The sequence below is a fragment of the Podarcis filfolensis genome, assembly GCF_964270895.1.
Source record: "Podarcis filfolensis genome assembly, chromosome: 4".
In the NCBI taxonomy this organism is placed as follows: domain Eukaryota; kingdom Metazoa; phylum Chordata; class Lepidosauria; order Squamata; family Lacertidae; genus Podarcis; species Podarcis filfolensis.
In genome coordinates this window covers 36,505,722-36,526,004 of record NC_139607.1, presented here as the reverse complement: position 1 = coordinate 36,526,004, position 20,283 = coordinate 36,505,722, and the positions used below count along the sequence as shown (strand labels likewise).

At 41.7% G+C, this 20,283-nt stretch overlaps 1 protein-coding gene across 5 annotated transcripts in view; it reads right to left on the bottom strand.

The window, feature by feature from the left end:
• Positions 1 to 20,283, bottom strand: part of STS (steroid sulfatase) — a 107,586-nt gene that overhangs the window by 39,466 nt on the left and 47,837 nt on the right. For all 5 annotated transcript variants that reach the window (XM_083612135.1, XM_083612137.1, XM_083612136.1 and 2 more), the window contains one exon: positions 7,108 to 7,245. In XM_083612135.1, coding sequence (XP_083468261.1) covers positions 7,108 to 7,245 — 138 coding nt within the window. The remainder of the gene's footprint in view (positions 1 to 7,107; positions 7,246 to 20,283) is intronic.

Here is a 20,283-nt window from a genome sequence, read left to right as displayed (position 1 = left end):
TGGCAGGGTCAGATGTGAAAGACAGCACACTAATGTTGAAATACATAAATCTACCCTGAGCGTGGCCTGAGAAGCTCATGGAATGCCAAACTGCTTTGCTCACAAGTCTCAGGAATGCCCTTGAGCTGTGTCAGGGTGGCCCAAGACATATTGCTGCCTGAGGCAAAAAGCAAGATCGTTTCCCTGCATTCCACATGCAAAAGCCCACTGGAGTGGTAGTGCAATATTACTTCAGCACTGGTGACATGAGAGGGCTCTTTGGTGTGCTTGTGACAGCAGCCTAGCACATATGGGTCATTTAACATCCCCAGCTCTTTCCTCCAACAGACTGGAATGACAGGGGAGCTTCTCCTGTTGCCCCAGCATCTGACACAGTTTTACCTGATGGGAGGGTCATCCCTGAGCTATGTCAGGGAATTCATGAAACCCAGAAGTCCTGCCATTGGGCCTTTTGAACACTTAATTCTAGTGTACAGAACGTGAAAGATAATGACCGCTCCCCGCTTAAAACGGGGGGCGCCCTTTGCGTGGACGCGTGCAGCCCCTAGATCTGGAGCGGCTCCAACAGCATAGGCTTGGCTTTGCCTTCCCTCAGGTGGGATACCTGGAGGTCTCTGCCTACCTCAGTCAGTTGTCCAATCCCACCTGGGGGAAGCATTGCCAAGGAGACCAGGCCAGGTAGGGGAGGGATTACCTGCCCACACAATAGAGGGAGGATCTTACCTGGGAATCCTCACTTGGCTCCAGAGCTTCTCCCACCCTACCCACCCTCAGTTAATGTCTTATTTTGCAGGTTAACTTTTCTTCACAGGTTTTGCAGGTTAACTTTTCTTCACAGGTATGCGGGCGCTGCTACGTTAAGGTCTCTGTTAAAGGGCCGGAAAGGAATTTCCCTGCATTGGCAGGTTTCGCCTTTCCCGTAGCAAAACGTCACAACTTTGGCGGTATCAGGCCTTGGGCGGAATCCTTTGTCCATCTTCCTCTTTGCGGCGGCGATACCAGGGTTCCCCGTTTAAGGGGTTTCTGAAGGGAGGCTTTGACCGTACGCCGAAAGGTCGTCATTGCTCTCCCCTGTGGCGGCGGCGTAACGGGGGCGGCTATCTCTGCTTGAACATATGTTCTCCAGAGCCGGCCCATCCCCCCCCACACACACTGGATAACCCTGATGCTCCCTAGGTCCCCGGCTGGGGACTGGGGAGGGAGAACACCCAATGCCTGAGCCAAGGTCTACCCACATTTGAAATTTAATAAAGCTGTGGCCAATTTAATCCCATAGCACGTTGTCTTGAGTCGTTATTCCACATGACGGGGGGGACTGCGCGGGATCTGGGGACTCCGCCTGTCCACGCAATGCAAGGCATTCAAAAGAATACAGGGACAGGGACAGCTGGAGTTGCTCTTCAGTCACAAAGTAAGCTAAAATAAAATGTAAAATACTGTTTTAACTAAGCTCTAACGATCTGATCAGGTTCAATGAACCATGATTGGATTCAACAGAATGGAAATAAAATTGGCAATAATTGTGTTTATGGCCAGGTTATGTCTAAATAACCTCTGATTCAACTAACATAGAGATACTTCGGATATCCGGTCTCGTGAGCAGGTACTAGAATAACCATGAAAGAGAACAAAGATGATAATGGCATGATATTCACAGCAGCAATAAAAACGGCAGTTGCAACAGCAGCAGCATTGAAACTAAACTAACCAGACTTTGAAAGTGAGACTGAGCAGACTAGAGAGTATTCAGTGTATCCCAAATGTGCAAAATAGAAATTCAAGATGAACAATGTTTCATAAGGACAGAAGGAATTCATTTTTAAGTAATGTTCATATTCAAAACAAAAAAAAAAATTTCCTTCCAGTAGCACCTTAAAGACCAACTAAGTTAGTTCTTGGTATGAGCTTTCGTGTGCATGCACACTTCTTCAGATAATATATTATAATGGGACGCGGGTGGCGCTATGGGTTAAACCACAGAGCCTAATGGTTATTATATTAACCATGTATAAATTGCACTTTTAATTGCAAGCCTCCTTGGACCCTTTGGGAGCCAAATGGCAAGATATAATTGATTTTACAAATAAATAAATTCAGCTGAAAATGTTCTGTTGAGACTATCCTCACAACCAGAGTTTTCAGTCCACACAGCTGATGCCATTTCGTTTTATCCGATTCCCACTAGCTGCAGCCAGGCACTTTATTTCCAAAAGCTCTTATGCTTCATTATTGGTTCTGATCTGGCTGTGCATGATGATAAATGATTGAGTTCAAATTGTGAAGATACACTGAGAGCTTTCGAGTTAGGCTAGTGCCAATTACTGTTGAGCAGATAGTGGTATCTCTGATGAGAGGGTTAATTGGTTGGATTGATCTTCACATGTTCATATATGGAAGATACATTATTGAGAATCCTCATCGCAAACACTATATTTATAGAAAATTATGCTACAATTTCTGTTTAGACAAACCAATAACCACATGGTTCAACTCACGAACAATACACATGCAATATTTTATTTTATTTTCTCTTCTGGTTTTCTATAGTCCAGAGTAGAAAATGTTTGATATGTTGGACCTTAGGCCTTAATAATCGTTATTTCCAAAGGAAAACATATCAGGATAAACTTGGGCATACTTAGTTAAACATTTAACTACACGCAGAGACCTTTCTGAAATCAATCTTCTTAATCTAAACATTGAAGATCAAATTATATTTTGATATTGAGCAAACGGTACAAGACAAAGGAAAAGGTAAATATGGTTCTGAATATTTAAACAGAAATGTGTGGTGAGAGACTATTCCCAGGATTGGTGAACATCATTCAAAGCAAAGAAAATAGAATGAGTAGCTAAACGGCTCCCAGCAGTCTTCCTCATCCTAGCATGACCAAGAAAATAACTCAGAATGGGACAGAATGGGATAAATTGCTGGCTTATGTGATCATCAGCTGAGGCCCTCCTACATGTCCCTCCTTCACAAGAGTTCTAGAGGATGGAAACACAAGAATGAGCCTTTTCTGTAGTGCCTCCTCACTTATGGAATGCTCTCCTCAGGGTGACTCACCTGGCACCATCTTAGGTGCCAGGCAAAAACATTCTTCTTCTCCCATGCCTTTAGCTAATTAAATAATCTATGCCTTTTTAAACTGCTGTGAGTGTGTGTGTTTCGTTTGTTAATATGTTATGTATTTTTCTGTCTTTATATTGAAAACTGCTGTGTGATCCTTGGATGAAGGGTGGTAGATAAATTTAATAAATAATAATATAGGAGCAGATCTGTAGTCACCAGGGGCAAAGATCAGCTTTAAGCCCCAACCGAATAGTGTGCAATCCTTTACTTTCTCCTGTAAAAGGAATGGGTGGCAGTCATATCTTCATGGAAAAGTAAAGTCATGGACTTTACATGGCTGCAAAACCTGCCCTCTATGCCTGACTCTGGGTGGCCAGAAAATGTGCAGAAGAATAGATGCCTGTGGATGATAGAGGTCAGGAGTTCCAATGACTGTGGGTGCCCTGGGCTGTGGGTGCCATACAGCGTGCATTGCCCTGGCACCAAAATTTGTGGGTGCCCGGCCCCTTCATGGGGAATTTTGCAGGTGCTCAGGTACCCGGGGCCCCAGGGAGTTGGCACCTATGATAGAGGTGATGAAGCTATGGGCCTCCATTTGTTGTTGGACTCAATACACATCAGCCCCAGCCAGCAAGGCCAATCAATGATCAGGGATACTGGGGCTTTGGGATGGATTCAATTAAACAGTTGCGCTAGCAGGAGTCAGCACAATGAGCTCCACTAGTTCAATGGGGCTTCCCTGCCTCCCCCACCCCACCCCAAATAATCTCTCGAGGGTTGAGGGAACCTCCCAGAACAGCACAAGGGTGAGTGGAGTTTGTTTCATCATCATTGGAACAACAATGATAATGTGGTGCTGAATTCCACTCTAGTCATCCAACAACACATTGGGCATATTACTTCCAGTAACAGAGGCAATATGACCCTCTAATTACTAGATGACAGAAACCTGACTGGGAGAATGCTTTGAGTTAATGTTCTGATTGTGGGCTTCTCATAGTCATATGGTTGGCCACTGTGAGACCAGCATGCTGGGAAAGATAGGCATTTGTTCTGATCTATCATGGGCCTTCTTATGCTATTCTGGCAGCTGTTATCATGATATCCAAAATTCTATAGGGCTAACTCATTTGTTGTTAGAGGAGCAAAGCTAGTATAGAAAGGAATAGTGTAATTCATCCAACTCATGTTCTTATTTATTTATAGACATTAACGGAGCAGTGCTGTTTCCACAGGGAAACAGCAACCGTGTCACTATGGTAACATACAAATCTACACTTAAGAGATGGGACCCTCTGTTTTACTTTTCTAGCAGCAATTAATAATTTTATTCAAACATTTGGATCACATTTTCCAAAATGTCCTTTTTAATTACCTAATCATACAAATCACACAGCCATTCATTTGTTTAATTTTTTAATAAAATTTAATTCCAAAAATACTCTATAAACAGGCACAACCAGATTTTAATATAGCTTTCTAAACTTTCTCTCAAGCTTGGGAAGCTCATTAAACTAATTAGGTACTCAATTCAGATGCTGATGTAGTTCTGCTTCTTCTGATAAGAAGAACAAGCCTTACATTAATTTATGAATTTTAAAGTATGACATGTTACAGTAAAAAAATAATGTAAGAAGTGAAAAGGGAATTTATAATAGTGGATGAACGTGTGTGGTTTACTGTGATTTTTGTATGCTTCTTAAATATCAAATAGCCATGCTGTATACAGTTCTGGTTGTGTCGCTTCAAAAAGGGTAAGTTGGGAAATGTTCAGAAAAGGGTGGTCAAAATTATCAAGGTGATGAAGCAACTCCCCTATGAAGATTGCAGTGTTTGGAACTTTTTAGTTCGAGAAAAAGAGAGTAAGAGTTGACAAAATAGAAGATAATAAAGTTATGCCCGACATGGAGAAGGTGGATAGAGAAAAATGTTTGTCTCTCTTTCATAACACTAGAGCTCGTGGGCATCCAAGGAAGTGGAATGTTGGAAGACTCAAGACAGGTAAAAGAAAGTACCGTATTTTTTGCTCTATAAGACACACCAGACCACAAGACGCACCTAGTTTTTGGAGGAGGAAAACAAGAAAAAAAATATTCTGAATCTCAGAAGCTAGAACAGCAAGAGGGATCGCTACGCAGTGAAAGCAGCAATCCCTCTTGCTGTTCTGGCTTCTGGGATAGCTGTGCAGCCTGCATTTGCTCCATAAGACGCACACACATTTCCCCTTACTTTTTAGAAGGGAAAAAGTGAGTCTTATAGAGCAAAAAATATGGTACTTCTTTATGTAGCACATAGTTAAAGTATGGAACTCATTCCTATAGAAAGCAGTGATTGCCATCAACCTAGATGGTCTTAAAGAAGTTTTAGACAAATACATGGAGGAGAGGGCTATCAAAGGCTACTAGCCATGATGACTATGTCCTGCCTCCCTGGTTGGAGGCAGTAATGCTTTTGAGTACCAATTGCCGGAAATCGCAGGAGGGGAGAGTGCCCTTTTGCTTGAATCCTGCTTGCAGGTTTCCCAAGCTGCATGTGGTTGGCCATTGTGAGAACAGGATGCTGGACTTGATGGGCTACTGGCTGGCCTAAGTCCTCTCAAGTCAAGAGTTTTTGTTACTGATGATGTTTTTTGCAATGTGAGCCTGTTTCATTATGCGAATTCATGCTATTATCTTGATCAGCCTTTCCCAACTGTGAGTCTCCAGATCCTGTTGGACTATAACTCCTATCATCCCTAGCCAGTAGAGGCAGTAGTCAGGAATAATGGGAGTTGTAGTCCAACAACATCTAGGGGCCTGAAGTTAGGAAAAGGCTGTTCAAGATTGCAGTTCTTTGGACAGCTGGTCTCATTAGGCAAGGCATTCTCCCCAAATAACGCAGAATTTGCATCACTATTTCCTTCCTGTAGAATGAGAGTTGGATGGATAAGTGAGACACAAATAAAGCTAAACTTCTAACCCCACTCATATGGTTGTAAGCCCCATTGAATTTAATAGGATTTCTTTCTGAGTGGAGGTCATTAGGAATACACTGTAAGAGAGCATGTGCTTATTCTGAGAGAAAGTAAATCTAATGGGTGTCTTTTTAGGATTTTATGCATGTTAACAGAAGCTACACAATAAGGTTACTAGACACTGGGTTGAAATAAACAACACTGTATAAAATTTATCACTTGAATATCAGTGATAAATGTGTTACGTAAATGCACATACTTAATATATGTTCTTAAAGTTTTACAACTATTACTTATATGCCTGTGACATCTCAAAAGCAATAACATTCACAGTCTTATACTAAATGTATATTCACTTTCATGAAAAAAACATAGAGCATTTGAGAACGGTTATAATCCTTGAAAGATTCCACCAACAGTGTCTCCAAAAAAATCACTTGGGAAGACATATCACTTGGGAAGACATGCGAACTAATGCCAGTATACTGGAAGAAGCAAAGATCACCAGTGTCAAAGCAATGATTCTTCAACATCAACTTCGTTGGACTGGTCATGTTATTCGGATGCCTGATTATCGTCTTCCAAAGTAACTACTCCATTCCGAACTTAAAAATGGAAAGCGTAATGCTGGTGGTCAACCAAAGAGTTTTAAAGACTCTCTCTCAAGGCAAATCTTAAAAAATGTAGTATAAACACTAACAACTGAGAAACACTGGCCTGCAAGCACTCCAATTGCATAATAGCCTTTACCAAAGGTGTCATGGACTTTGAAGACGCTGAAACTCAGGACAAAAGGGAGAAATGTGCTAAGAGGAAAGCACGTTTGGCAGATCCACACCGTGATCAACTCCTACCTAGAAACCCATGTCCCCACTGTGGACGGATATATGGATAAAATTGGAAGGATAAAATTGGCCTCCACAGTCACCTATGGACACACCATTAAGACCGTGTTCATGGAAGATAATCTTACTCGGCTACGAGTGATCACCAAAGAAGAAGAAGAAGAAGAAGGTTATAATCGTACATTTCCCCCCAGCTCTTGTAAAACACAATAGTAAGAACAGTAAATGGCTCATACCTTTATATATTCCATTGTAACCTCCGTGGACTTCTCCGTTGGCTGATATTTCTTCCACATGTGCCCCATGATCAGATGTGAAGTACACAAGGGTCTGCTCACGTAGGTGCCATTGATCTAATGCATGGAGAATCTGCCCTTTAAAAATATAAGGAAAAGGAGGGGGGATGATAAAAACTTATTAAATCCCTCTGTCAGTGGAAGAACATAACCATCATGGAAAACCTGAAATTTAATGAATTTGTCTAATACACTTTTAAAGCCATCCAAGTTGATAACATCAATACATCTTAGAATCATGGAATCAGAGTTGGAAGGGAGCCTAATGATAATCTAGTCCAACCCCCTACAATGCAGGAATATGCAGCTGCCCCTTATGGGGATTGAACCTGCAACCTTGGTGCTATCAGTACCACACTGTAACTGTCAGGGAACTGCCATCGGAACTAGAGGAGGAGGCGAGGCTCCACAGCGATGCTGGAGAGGGGCCAAGCAGGGAGAGAGGCAGGTCTCCTGTTGGGGAAGAAAATCAGCGCAACACCAGGGATAGAGGGGGGCCAATGGGGGAAGCAGAGAGCAGGCTCCGGGACTCTTCACTGGACACCAGCGGGGAGAGCACAGGTCCTCCGCTACCCACGCCCTCCCTGCGCAGAAGACTTCCGCGCAGGGAGAGTAGGAGGAGACTGGGCGTCAAACAACTTTTATGTTGGAAAAGGTTTAAGAAAAGCCCACTGACGGATTCTGCCAGTGACTGAACAGCCACGGAGTGGATGGCTGTCCAGCGAGAAATGGTTTAACCAGCCAACCTAGCCCAGAGCGGCGGCAACTTACGCACAAGCAACCCCTAAAGCCATTACAGTAACCAACTGAGCAAATCCCATAGTTTAACCATGCACTACCTTCTTTTGTTAGTCCTGAATCTTTCAACATTCAGCATCATTGGATGACCCTGGATTCTAGTATCCTGAAAGAGGTAATAAAATCTCAGGAAATTTGGAGATGGGTGGATTCAGTATCTGGTGTCTGGTTTGGGGGCCTCAGCATTTGATCAAACATCCCAGTCCCAAACACCAGCCCAAACACCATCTCAGGATAAAGCTCCATAATTTAGATGACAATGTTTAAGATGACAGAATGTAGATGAAGGCTTTTGTAATAAGCTGATTAGAAATAAAATGGCCAAAAAGATACACCATGAAGTAAATAAGTGCTATATATCTGAGAAGACATTTGAACCTTGCTGTAAAGCCTGTATTCTAGGCACTACAACATGTAGCCAGAAAATAAAGATATTATGTTATATAAGTATCTGATTGAGAGAGCAGCCTTTTTATGCACCTGCTCTCTCCAGCCAGTAGTTACACTACTTCTAATACATGGGGGGAGAGAATCAAATCTATTTAATTTTTAGTCTTTCCTGTAATCTATGTTTAGGCTACAACCCCATTACTTGGGAATAACCCCCAAGGAACACAATGAGACTTACTTTTAAATAGATATACAGTCGTACCTTGGAAGCCGAACGGAATCCGTTCCGGAAATTCATTCGATTTCCAAAACGTTCGAAAACCAAAGCGTGGCTTCTGATTGGCTGCAGGAAGTTCCTGCAGCCAATCAGAATGTGCAGAAGCCCCATCAGATGTTCGGCTTCCAAAAGAACGTTCAAAAACCTGAACAGTCACTTCCAGGATTTGATTGTTCAGGAGCCAAATCGTTCGAGAACTAGGCTGTTCGACTTCCAAAGTACAACTTTATATAGTATTTCATTGTGTGTGTGTCTTTTTGCATGCCCAAACAAGATCCTTCCCTTTTTTTTTTCTGCATTCACCGCTACATTCACAATTCTATTAATTGTTTCAGCTTAAACATAGTGCATCTTCAGACTTCTCAGGATTCATCATGACATTTCCATTTGCACTCCATTTCAAGCCAGTTCCCATCCAACTTCAGAGCCCAGCGTTCTTCCTCACAGAAGAGTGCAGACCTAATAGCTATTTCGCTTTTTATTCTGCCAGGCAGTTCCTTGTCACATAGACTTGTTACATTTCTCTCAATTCACCCATTTCCTTGTTTTGTGGAACTATGCATCTCCGGTGGAGACCGGTAACACTTATCTTACCATAGATTTTATTTTTTAAAAAACAAACAAACAAAAACCAAGTACTCCATAGATGAGCAATAAGCGACACTTTCCACATCAGCTTTTTCATATATATCTATTTTAACGCGAAAAGAGAAACACTCTGTAGCTGGTTGATATGGATCCACAAGAGCTAGATGGATCTCTCTGTAATTGATCAGGCAGATTTGATGTCTGGAAGTGTATCTTGCTCCCATTAGTGTTCAGTCAAATTCAGGCTTGTATGCATTAGACCTGTCATTTATATGTATGGAATTTACCTATTTATTTAGGTTTTTATTCTGCTCTGGTTTCTTACAATTGGTTTTAATGTTTATACTATTGTGTAAGTCACTTTGGGTTACTTTGTGGAAAAGGCGACAAATAAATAAATAACAAATAATAATCCAGGTGCTGAGGAAAAGGTGTAGGATGAAATTCCTTCCCTGAATGGAGATCATTACATCTCCTTAGCAGCGATGCTGTTGCCAATACAGTGGTACCTCGGGTTAAGTACTTAATTTGTTCTGGAGGTCCGTACTTAACCTGAAACTGTTCTTAACCTGAAGCAGCACTTTAGCTAATGGAACCTCCTGCTGCTGCCGCGCCGCCAGAGCACAATTTCTGTTCTCATCCTGAAGCAAAGTTCTTAACCTGAAGCAATATTTCTGGGTCAGCGGAGTCTGTAACCTGAAGCATATGTAACCTGAAGCGTATGTAACCTGAGGTACCACTGTATTGGCTTGGCCATAGCATACTAGTAGGGATGGGAGAAACTGTCAATTTTGGTTTCTCTTTGTTCTCATTCTTCGAATCTTAAATTCAGTTCTCCACATTTGCATATCTTATTCTTTTCTAAGTCCTTATGAACATTCATCAGCATTTTAGCACAATTTTGTGCTAAAATGCTGGTGAATATTCATGAGGACTATTGTTTCAGAAAGTGTGAATTAGGCAGATTTACCCTGAGGTACAAACTGACACAAATTTCTTTCACATCTCTACATTCTAGATATGTTACAGATGCGGAAATAATATATTGGTGAAGTATGACCTGTTCCGGACCTCAGTATTTCATGAAAAACAATCAAAGGGGAATTTATTGGCTTCTATATTTGTTTTACCAATGGCCCCAGTAACACAAGAAAGAAGCAAGTGAACTGGTTATGATGCAGTAGAGTGAAGAATAAAAAAACAAAACCTGATAAAATGACAAGTTATTTTTAGAAGCAATCATTTCTCATCTGTATTTGACATGTGACGACATTCAAAACTGCACATTTTGTTGCTCCTCAGAAATAGGTGTCATGAAAATAAGATAGAACTTGCCTCTCTATTTCCTTTGTGAAGACTGGGATGGATGAATGAAGGACAAATAAGGCAATGTCTGCGTCTTTTAAGTGAAAATAAATCTAATGGGTGTTTTTATGATCATACTATATACAATGAGCTCAGAAGTATTGAGAGGTGACAGGTGGAATGAGCAACATTATAGAAATGTAATACATGAGCCAGTGCGATAAATGCATTACACACACACACACACACAATAGGAATGCCCTTTAAGTGCTTTTACAACTCTTACTTACATGGCTGTGACACAATACCAGTAACAATATTCATAGTCCTATTGTAAATGTTTTATGTTCACTTAAAAATAAAAATAAAGTCATTTTACAACATTTACAATTGTGTAGATTTTAATGTATTTTGTTCATATGGCTCTTTCTCAAGAATAAATTGCTAAGGAAGCTCTCTGTCAGCGATAGCACAATCGTTGTATAATAACCTATACAGGTTACTAAGAAGTAATTCCCACTGACTTCAGTTGGGCTTGCCCCCAGGGGAGTGGGCATGGATTGTTTGCAGTCTAAGAGAAATTCTCACATTTCAAATCACAAAGGAATTGCTTCCTGAAAAAGTACAGTCACATTCTTCCTGTCACTATGAAGATGTCAAAATAGGTTTGAAGCAGGTACAACCCAGAAGCTTCTCTCGAAAGCCTCTCCTTCCACCTGCTGAAGTAAAGAGGACTATAGTTTTGCCCAACAAAGGGAGAAAAAAGAGGCTATCCTGCATGGGGAGAAACATATAGGAAAAGCTGTGGCCAGCGGTAGCTGGTGTTTATTGAAACTAGTAGTGTAGTAGGGGAGGCCCAACAAAACACAAAAAAACCAGTTTCATCAAGGAAAAATAGCAGAAATGGGTTCAACACAGAAGCTAAAACCAAAAAGGTCATGCAACAGAGCCTTTCATAACTTCCATATTGCTGTACTCAAACCTCTTCCCCCTCAGTGTCTTCCCCTTTTCACTCTGCTCAAACCTCTGTCATTGCTTAAAATTGCCACTTATTTCTGCTCAATTTCCCCAATCCCTGCTTTAGTTAAATATCTATTGATGTTTAAAGCTGCCACTTTCTTTTCAATTTCCTCCACCTGTTTTGATTAAACTTCTGCCATTGTTTTAAACCAGCACTTTCCCCTCTATGGATCTCCCTCCTCACTCCCATACCATGACCACTAGTGTTGTGCAGTCTGCCTTCCCTTTTGCTCCCTTATCCCATCCTGGCTTCATGCAAATTCAGGATTGTGGTGCAGTATAACAAATTGTCCAATGAGAGGTGTTCAATGACAGCTTTACATCTTTCCATATTATGGTGGTAGTGGTGGTGGGGACCATCCAGGATATATTTATGAATATATATGATACTGACATAAAATGCTCGCCCCTGTCTTTTCTTGTATTTCATCTTGTTTTTCCTCCCTTGTTTTTATTAGATTAACACTTTTTTAGTTACAAATGCTATCTACGTTCTAAAGTATAAAACTTAAAATGAATACAGATAAGACCAAATGCAAATTTGAAGGAATAAGTGTTAGATGTGGCAGTTGTGTTATTCCATCCGTGAATAGCACTTATTCTTCAGCAAAAATTCTGAAAACAAAAAAGTTGCAAATCTCTCTCCCCCTCCTCACACACACACCCTATGTGAGCAAGGCACACATCATGAAGGACACAATTCACTGAGTAAACAAGTTGTAACGTTGAGATTTTCCTTTGAGTAGTTAGCCCATGATTTAAATATCTCAAACTGGAGCACATTCTACTAAATTATGGTTCTATTAATTAGTAGATATATTAGTGGAGTGGGTTGGTTATTTAAAAGTTTGACTTTGATGTCAGTAATAGAAGTAAGCATTAAAGTCCACTTACATCCCTTCTCAAAGCGCTGAAGGAGAAAATATCATTCCTGCAGTCTCTTTAAATCCTACTTCACATTTGCTTAAATTATGACGAGGTGGCAGACCTGCAGGTGCTGTTTCATGAAAAGTCTCTTTGTGCCCGAATTTCATTAATTTTTAGAGTGAAGAACTGTGACACAATAGAACCTAAAGAGGCCTCTGGGATGGCTTGGAGAATGTTTCACTTTTACATTATTATCCAAGGAAGAAATGTAATACACTCAAAAATACACCTAGAAAAATAGATACGTTCAAAGATTGGACTGGAGGAAGAAAACACCACAAAGTCCGACATTCTGCTGCAAGCCCAGATCATCTAACCACTGGCCCTTCTCACAACAATCTATATCAAAGATGTTGGCACAAAGGTAGAGTGGGTGCAATTCAGAAAGGTGCCCATAGGCCAAGTTACTCTATGGCCTCATTCTGAGATAATGATAAACTATGATCTAACCTTAATGGATTGTGAGTGAGCTTCAGATTCTTGCACTCACACCTACTCTCTCCACCTCTGGTGCAGCTCTAAGTGGGAGCTCAGAATGTTTTGCTGCAATCTTCAGTTCACATTAGCTTAGGGTTTGTACATAGTGCTAAACTATGACTAGTTTAAACTAGATTCTATTGATACAAGCTAGCTTCATATAAACCGTAGTTTGAAGTTGGCTTCCTTCAACCATAGGTAAGAGTAACCATAGTTTGTCCAGATTCTGATATAATGCTATGAAAGCCCTGCTCTAAAACTATTACAATAAAATAGTTTTAAAACAACAATTGAACAATAACTACATTAGTCTTCTTAACACAGTGCTTAAGTGCAAAGTGCACAGTTTTCTTTGTGGGCAAAATGATTAATGAATTTAGGATTCCTTCCAGTAGCACCTTAGAGACCAACTAAGTTTGTTATTGGTATGAGCTTTGGTTTCTAAGGTGCTACTGGAAGGAAATTTTTTATTTTGTTTCGACTATGGCAGACCAACACAACTACCTACCTGCATTTAGGACTAGAACGATGGAAGGCACCACACTGAGCTGCATGAAATGGAAGTCCATGGTATCTGAAGAAGTGTGCATGCACACAAAAGCTCATACCAATAACAAACTTAATTGGTCTCTAAGGTGCTACTGGAAGGTATTTTTTATTTTGTTTTGACTATGGCAGACCAACACAGCTACCTACCTGCATTTAGGATTCTTTGTGTGTCAAATCAATGAACAACAGAGTTGAAAGGGATCGTGAGGATCATCTAGTCCAACCCTCTATAGTGCAGGAAAATGCAGCTTCCACATATGGGGATCGAACCTGCAACCTTGACATTATCAGCACCATGTTCTGACCAACTGAGCTATTTTGTTGGCCCATTTAAATCCTTACTATCATTATGCACTTTGTGGAACTGCCTAGAGATTGGGGCGCTCCTGGGAAATAACCACCCACAGACCTAAGACTATGACACAGTGACAGGATGGGGAAGGGGAGGAAAGGCTACCTTTCTAAATGGCACCTCTATCTGCATGCTAAGAATAAGAAAGGCAAAATTCCTTAAGCCCAGCACTGATACAGAAGAACTACTGACGCTTAAATACTTCATTTTCATGCAAGAACTTTCTAGCTAAAAATGTGTTGAGGCATCAGCTGCTGTAAACAAAAACTTAACATATTCAGATGTATGCACTTGAAGTAGAGAGGAAAGATGAATATGTGCCAAAGATGAGGAACCTCTGGCCCCCAAGATGTTGTAGGACTGAAACTTCTAGCATCCCTGACCACTGGAGCTGTTGCGGAGTCCTGGAGTCCAACAACATCTGGAAGGCATGTTCCTCATCCCTGATATATACAGATGAGTTCAGTCCTGTGCATATGGAAGGGGGAAAGATATACCAAGCAAAATACCAGAGCTTGGAATTATGGCCAGTAAGGTTTTTCAGTGCACCATAGCACTGGAAGTTGATGAGAAGCACATACTAAAATTATTTCTTCTTCAATGCTATTTGATGCACATAAGCTCTAGTACTGATCCCCCCCCCCTCAGTGGAAAGCTTTGCGGTTTCATCTACTCTGAAGTATCTCTTGAAGAATCAAGAGGAATTACAGGGGGGAAGATGGACAATGCTTTTGAAAGGAAAGTACAGTGAAGAAATGCCCTTGAGTATGGCAATCTCCTTATGAGATTGGAAGACGGCAGGATATTTGCAACACAGAGGCAGCTCACTGAGACTTTTCTCAAGGGAGACACTGGCTCCAATAGCAGAACCACTATCATGGATCTCCTTTTCTGTAACTGGACCAATGGCTTCAAGTGACAAGAAAGGAGATTCCGACTAAACATCAGGAGGAACTTTCTGACAGTAAGAGATGTTGGAAAGTGGAACAGACTCCTGTGAGAGGTGGTGGACTCTCCTTCCTTGGAGGTTTTTATGGTTTTTAAGCTGAGGATGGATGGCCATCTGTCATGTATGATCTACTTGACCTTCCTGCATTGCAGGGAGATGGAATCGATGACCCTTGGGGTCCCTTCCAACTCCACAGTTCTGTGATTCAGCACAATTTCTTGTAAACTGGCAGTGTTTTAGCAGGCCAAAGTTTACACCACTCTTCCCCTCACTGTCCTCTTGAGAAGGCACATAAAGGCTCCCCTACACATAAGTCAAAATTAGTTGTTCTTAAGATTTGCCCCCAAAGACATGACCTTCCCAGCTTAGGTTGTCCATTTCTTCCATGATTAGAACCTGTCAAGGAACAGAAACCCCAACTACAACACAAACCTCTGAAAGATACAACCCTTTCTTCGGTGGTTGCTTTTCAGGTTTCTAAATCATAAATGTCAGCATCTTTGCATGCAAATCGCTGATAAACAGAAGAAATCAGTTTAGCAAAGCTTCCTCTGCCTCCAGCCTGCATAATTCTGTATAAGAATCAATGGAGAAAGTGCTGGCTGTTCCTGTGTTTCCATGAATGTGTCATGGCTCCTTGCGTATTAGAGCAGGGATGGGGAACCTATTAGCCTCCAGGTGGACTACAACTCTATCATACCTGGTTATGGTGAGAAAGGTGAATTCAAGAAGATCTTACATTAATTTCTTGCTAAGTCACGACAACACTGAGCCTACTGACATAATGAAGGCATCCTGTGCATGTCAGTTATTTATTTAGGAGGTCATCTATTATGATCCTTATTTATCTCAAAGCAAGCAGCATGCACTGAGCAGTCCTCCATAGGTCTAATATGTGGTCTTATATGTGGCCTAATACACAGTGGCACCCAAACTGACTATCAATACGCAACAGAAAACACCCACAGGGGATGTTCACCGATGAGGATATCCACAGTATTACAAGGTAATACAGAGATGGGGAAGCAGGTTGAATATTTATTGTTGCAATCGCTGTGTAATACATATTTGTTGTGTGTATATCTAGAAATAAGATTCTGCTTTGAATATGCAAACAACTTATCCAATATTTATATAATTTATGGAATCTTGCTGCTAGTTTACATCCCACCTCCCTATTTCTCCTTATCACTTTCGTTACCATCAATGTGTAACTCTGGTGAAGAAACTGTGGCCAGCTTTTGTGTTTCCCTCCCTTAATTTGCCCTTCTGTTCACAAAGGTGCCGGCACTGTTGCATCTCTGCCTTGCACTACACTGCCCTATTAGCTTTGTATATCTTAATGCTGTTAAGACACTTGAAGCTTGTTCTGTACTTGCCATCTGTATACAATGCAAGCTGTGAATGAATCTCTTTGCAGACATTGTTAAGAAGAAGAAGAAAACGGAGCCTAATTATGAATTCCCCTCTTGGGAGTCTCACATTGCTGAAGGTAAACTTTGCTCTCTGTCTTTCTGGTTGACATTTGGATTTAGGAAGCAGCAAGAAGCAGCAATAGATTTAGCTGCATTTAGTTTCTTATCTGCCAAAGCACTCCAACATATGTGCTAAAGGATTTGGTTGCAGTAGTGATGGTGACACTCCAGCAGATATTGGCCAAGCTTCTCTACCATCACAGAGGGCAGCCAATATGATCTAGGGAAGAAGGAGTAGGAAAGAAATGGACTTCATAAAGAAGACAGCAGAAGTCTAGGTAGGCAGAAGCATGCCTTCCACATATTTTCCAGATAGAAATAGGGAGATGCTCGTTGTACCACATTTATCCGTATACCAAGAGTCACTTTGCATACTCCAACTGCTCCAGATTGCTCCCAGGAGATCCTTAGGGGAGCATGGCAGCTATTGCTATGTGGATGTTGGGTTAATATGTGTGTTGGCAGGTGACAACATCAGGATTGTGCGGAAAAATAACAGAAATATGCTGCCATTGCTGAAGTAGCAGCGAACCAACAACAACAACAACATATTATTTATACCCTGCCCATCTGGCTGGGCTTCCCCAGTCGCTCTGGGCGGCTTCCAACAAAATATTAAAATACAGCAATGCATCAAACATTAAAAGCTTCCCTAAACAGGGCTGCCTTCAGATGTCTTCTAAAAGTCTGGTAGCTGTTGTTCTCTTTGACATCTGGTGGGAGGGCATTCCACAGGGCGGGTGCCTCTACAGAGAAGGCCCTCTGCCTGGTTCCCTGTAATTTGGCTTCTTGCAGTGAGGGAACCGCCAGAAGGCCCTCGGCGCTGGACCTCAGTGTCCGGGCGGAAGGATGGGGGGTGGAGACGCTCCTTCAGATATACTGGAATGAGGCTGTTTAGGTCTTTAAAGGTCAGCACCAACACTTTGAATTGTGCTCAGAAACGTACTGGGAGCCAATGTATGTCTTTCAAGACCGGTGTTATGTGGTCTCGGCGGCCACTCCCAGTCACCAGTCTAGCTGCCGCATTCTGGATTAGTTGTAATAATAATAATAATAATTTATTATTTATACCCTGCCCATCTGGCTGGGCTTCCCCAGCCACTCTGGGTCACCTTCAAAGGTAGCCCCATGTAGAGCACATTGCAGTAGTCCAGGCAAGAGATAACCAGAGCATGCACCACTCTGGCGAGGCAGTCCGCAGGCAGATAGGGTCTCAGCCTGCGTACCAGATGGAGCTGGTAAAAAACTGCCCTGGACACAGAATTGACCTGCGCTTCCATAGACAGTTGTGAGTCCTAAATGACTCCCAGGCTGTGCACCTGGTTCTTCAGGGGCACAGTTACCCCATTCAGGACCACGGAATCCTCTACACCTCTACACCTCTGCTCCTCTGATCTCAGTTTTCTATTCCCCGCCCCCTTTTCAAACATATGTGAAGCTGCTAAACTCTGTCTGAAACATCAACTCTGACTGACAGCACCGGCTGATCAAGTTCTGCCCCAGCCCTCCCACAAAATATCTTTTGAAATAGTGATGCTGGAGATTTGAACCTGTGACCTTCTGTATGCAAAGCACATACTTCTCCATAGAGCTAAGTAGCATACTTTCATCCTCTAATGACAAGGGATTTGGCAGCTATATGTGTGTTGCTTCTTGCAAACTATCCACAAAAAGCTGCTCGTGTATTGCTTTATCTTCCTCGCCAATCCTTGACAGAAATAGACCTTGCACAATCTTGGACATATTTTTTGGAAGGTCACATTACTTGGTTGTCACACCGCTGACTTTATTGCTGCACCTCGAAGCCAAATATGCACCACTCATGCCTCATGCATTTCAAAGCTCTCTTAAAGGAATGCTGTGCATTTTACAAGACAGCCAGATTTGAGATGGGACAAGTCATCCCAAATCACTGGTATTATATTAGTTTTATGTGATCTGATCATTTTGCTTTAAGGCATATAGTTCAAATACATCTTACTCTTTTCCCCAATAAACATCTATGCATGAACAGATTGATTACTATAGTTGGTTCTCTGTACAGGGCACAATTTCCTCAGATGGGCAATGAGTAGCCTACAGGATGTACCATAGAACACATATGTGTTCTCCGCAATCTGAAGAATCCTTGTGTGCTGACTGAAAGGGGAAAGAGCTTTTCTGAGTAAAAATCCTCAGCAATGGGAATGGAGCAATCGGAATCTAATTTTCCAGAGATGGCAACAATTAATTCTACAGATATCAGCAACAAACCAATATTTGCAAAAATTTGTCCAATACACATATTATTGTTTTCCTAGTTCAACATATATGTACTTCCAATTCATGCTAACAGAATCAGATTTAGAAATGGAGGCAGTGAGAGATTTTACTTTCTTGGACTCCATGATCACTGCAGATGGAGACAGCAGCCACAAAATTAAAAGACGCCTGCTTCTTGGGAGAAAAGCAATGACAAACCTAGACAGCATCTTAAAAAGCAGAGACATCACCTTGCTAACAAAGGTCCATATAGTAAAAGCTATGGTTTTCCCAGCAGTGATGTATGGAAGTGTGAGCTGGACCATAAAGAAGGCTGATCGCTGAAGAATTGATGCTTTTGAATTATGGTGCTGGAGGAGATTCTTGAGAGTCCCATGGACTGCAAGAAGATCAAACCTATCCATTCTTTTTTATTTTTTTATTTAAAAAATTCTTGTTTTACAGAAGTATGTGTAATGTCTCTCGTATTTTTTCCATGTAACATTTTTACAAAACAGTTTCATTTGTTGAGGCATTGGGGGGGGAAGGGGGGAAAGATGGGCGGGGGTGGGGTCGGGTGGCGATGTTTCTAGTTTGCTTAATATATGTAGGGTTTGGTGTCAGCGTTGCTCGTGCAGGTTCTCTGCTGTTCATTTGTATTTCTTTGGTGGTGAGAGAGGTTGGGGTTGGCCTAGGGTGTGGTTGTTTGTTTGTGATTGGCTGTTGTGATCTTTCTTTCGTGTGTGAGTGGGGTGGGTGGGTGGGTGTTTTGGATCAGGTTAGCCATATTGATTTGTATGCTGTTGGTGGATTATTGTCATTGTCTTGTTGGGCTGTGTATGTGATAAAGGGGAGCCATTCTGAAGGAAATCAGCCCTGAGTGCTCACTGGAAGGACAGATCGTGAAGCTGAGGCTCCAATACTTTGGCCACCTCATGAGAAGAGAAGACTCCCTGGAAAACACCCTGATGTTGGGAAAGATGGAGGACACAAGGAGAAGGGGACGACAGAGGACGAGATGATTGGACAGTGTTCTTGAAGCTACGAACATGAGTTTGACCAAACTGCGGGAGGCAGTGGAAGACAGGAGTGCCTGGCATGCTCTGGTCCATGGGGTCACGAAGAGTCAGACATGACTAAATGATTAAACAACAACAACAAAACCTGCCGAGTACAGAGTCTCACGGGTGCCACAACTATGATGTAGAAGGGAAGGTGGGGGTGGGCACCAAATTTGACTGTTGCACAGGGCACTGCTGAAATTTGAGCTATGAACATCTGCAAATAATGCTGGGGAGAAATGTAAGAGCAATGAGTTTTCAGAACACATCCTCCCCACCCTCATGCAGCACATAATGTTTTTCCAGGAAATGCTCACTGAACCATTCAGTACAGTCCAAAGAAGCATCAGGTTCTGGAAGCGTGCACAGGACTGCAAAGGTTCTGTATTTTTTTTTTTAAAAAAAGACCCATACTTTTACATTATTGATGCAGCAAAGTGAAGATTCAGTTTGTCCACTGTTTACAGATTAACTCAATTAACAAAAGCAAAGCTGTGTCAAGAAAGAATCTTAAATACAATCCTCCACCCCCAAGCTCCGGTTCTTACAAAACAGCTTTGATGTTTTTGGCAGTATCATAATAGCTTGCTTTGATTCCCTTTACATGTCCTTAAAAAAAACCTCCAACTTTTAAAAGCAAATGTATGAATATATTTGTTAGGACATTATCACTGATGCAACCTGTCAGGAAAAAATAGCCTTGTATA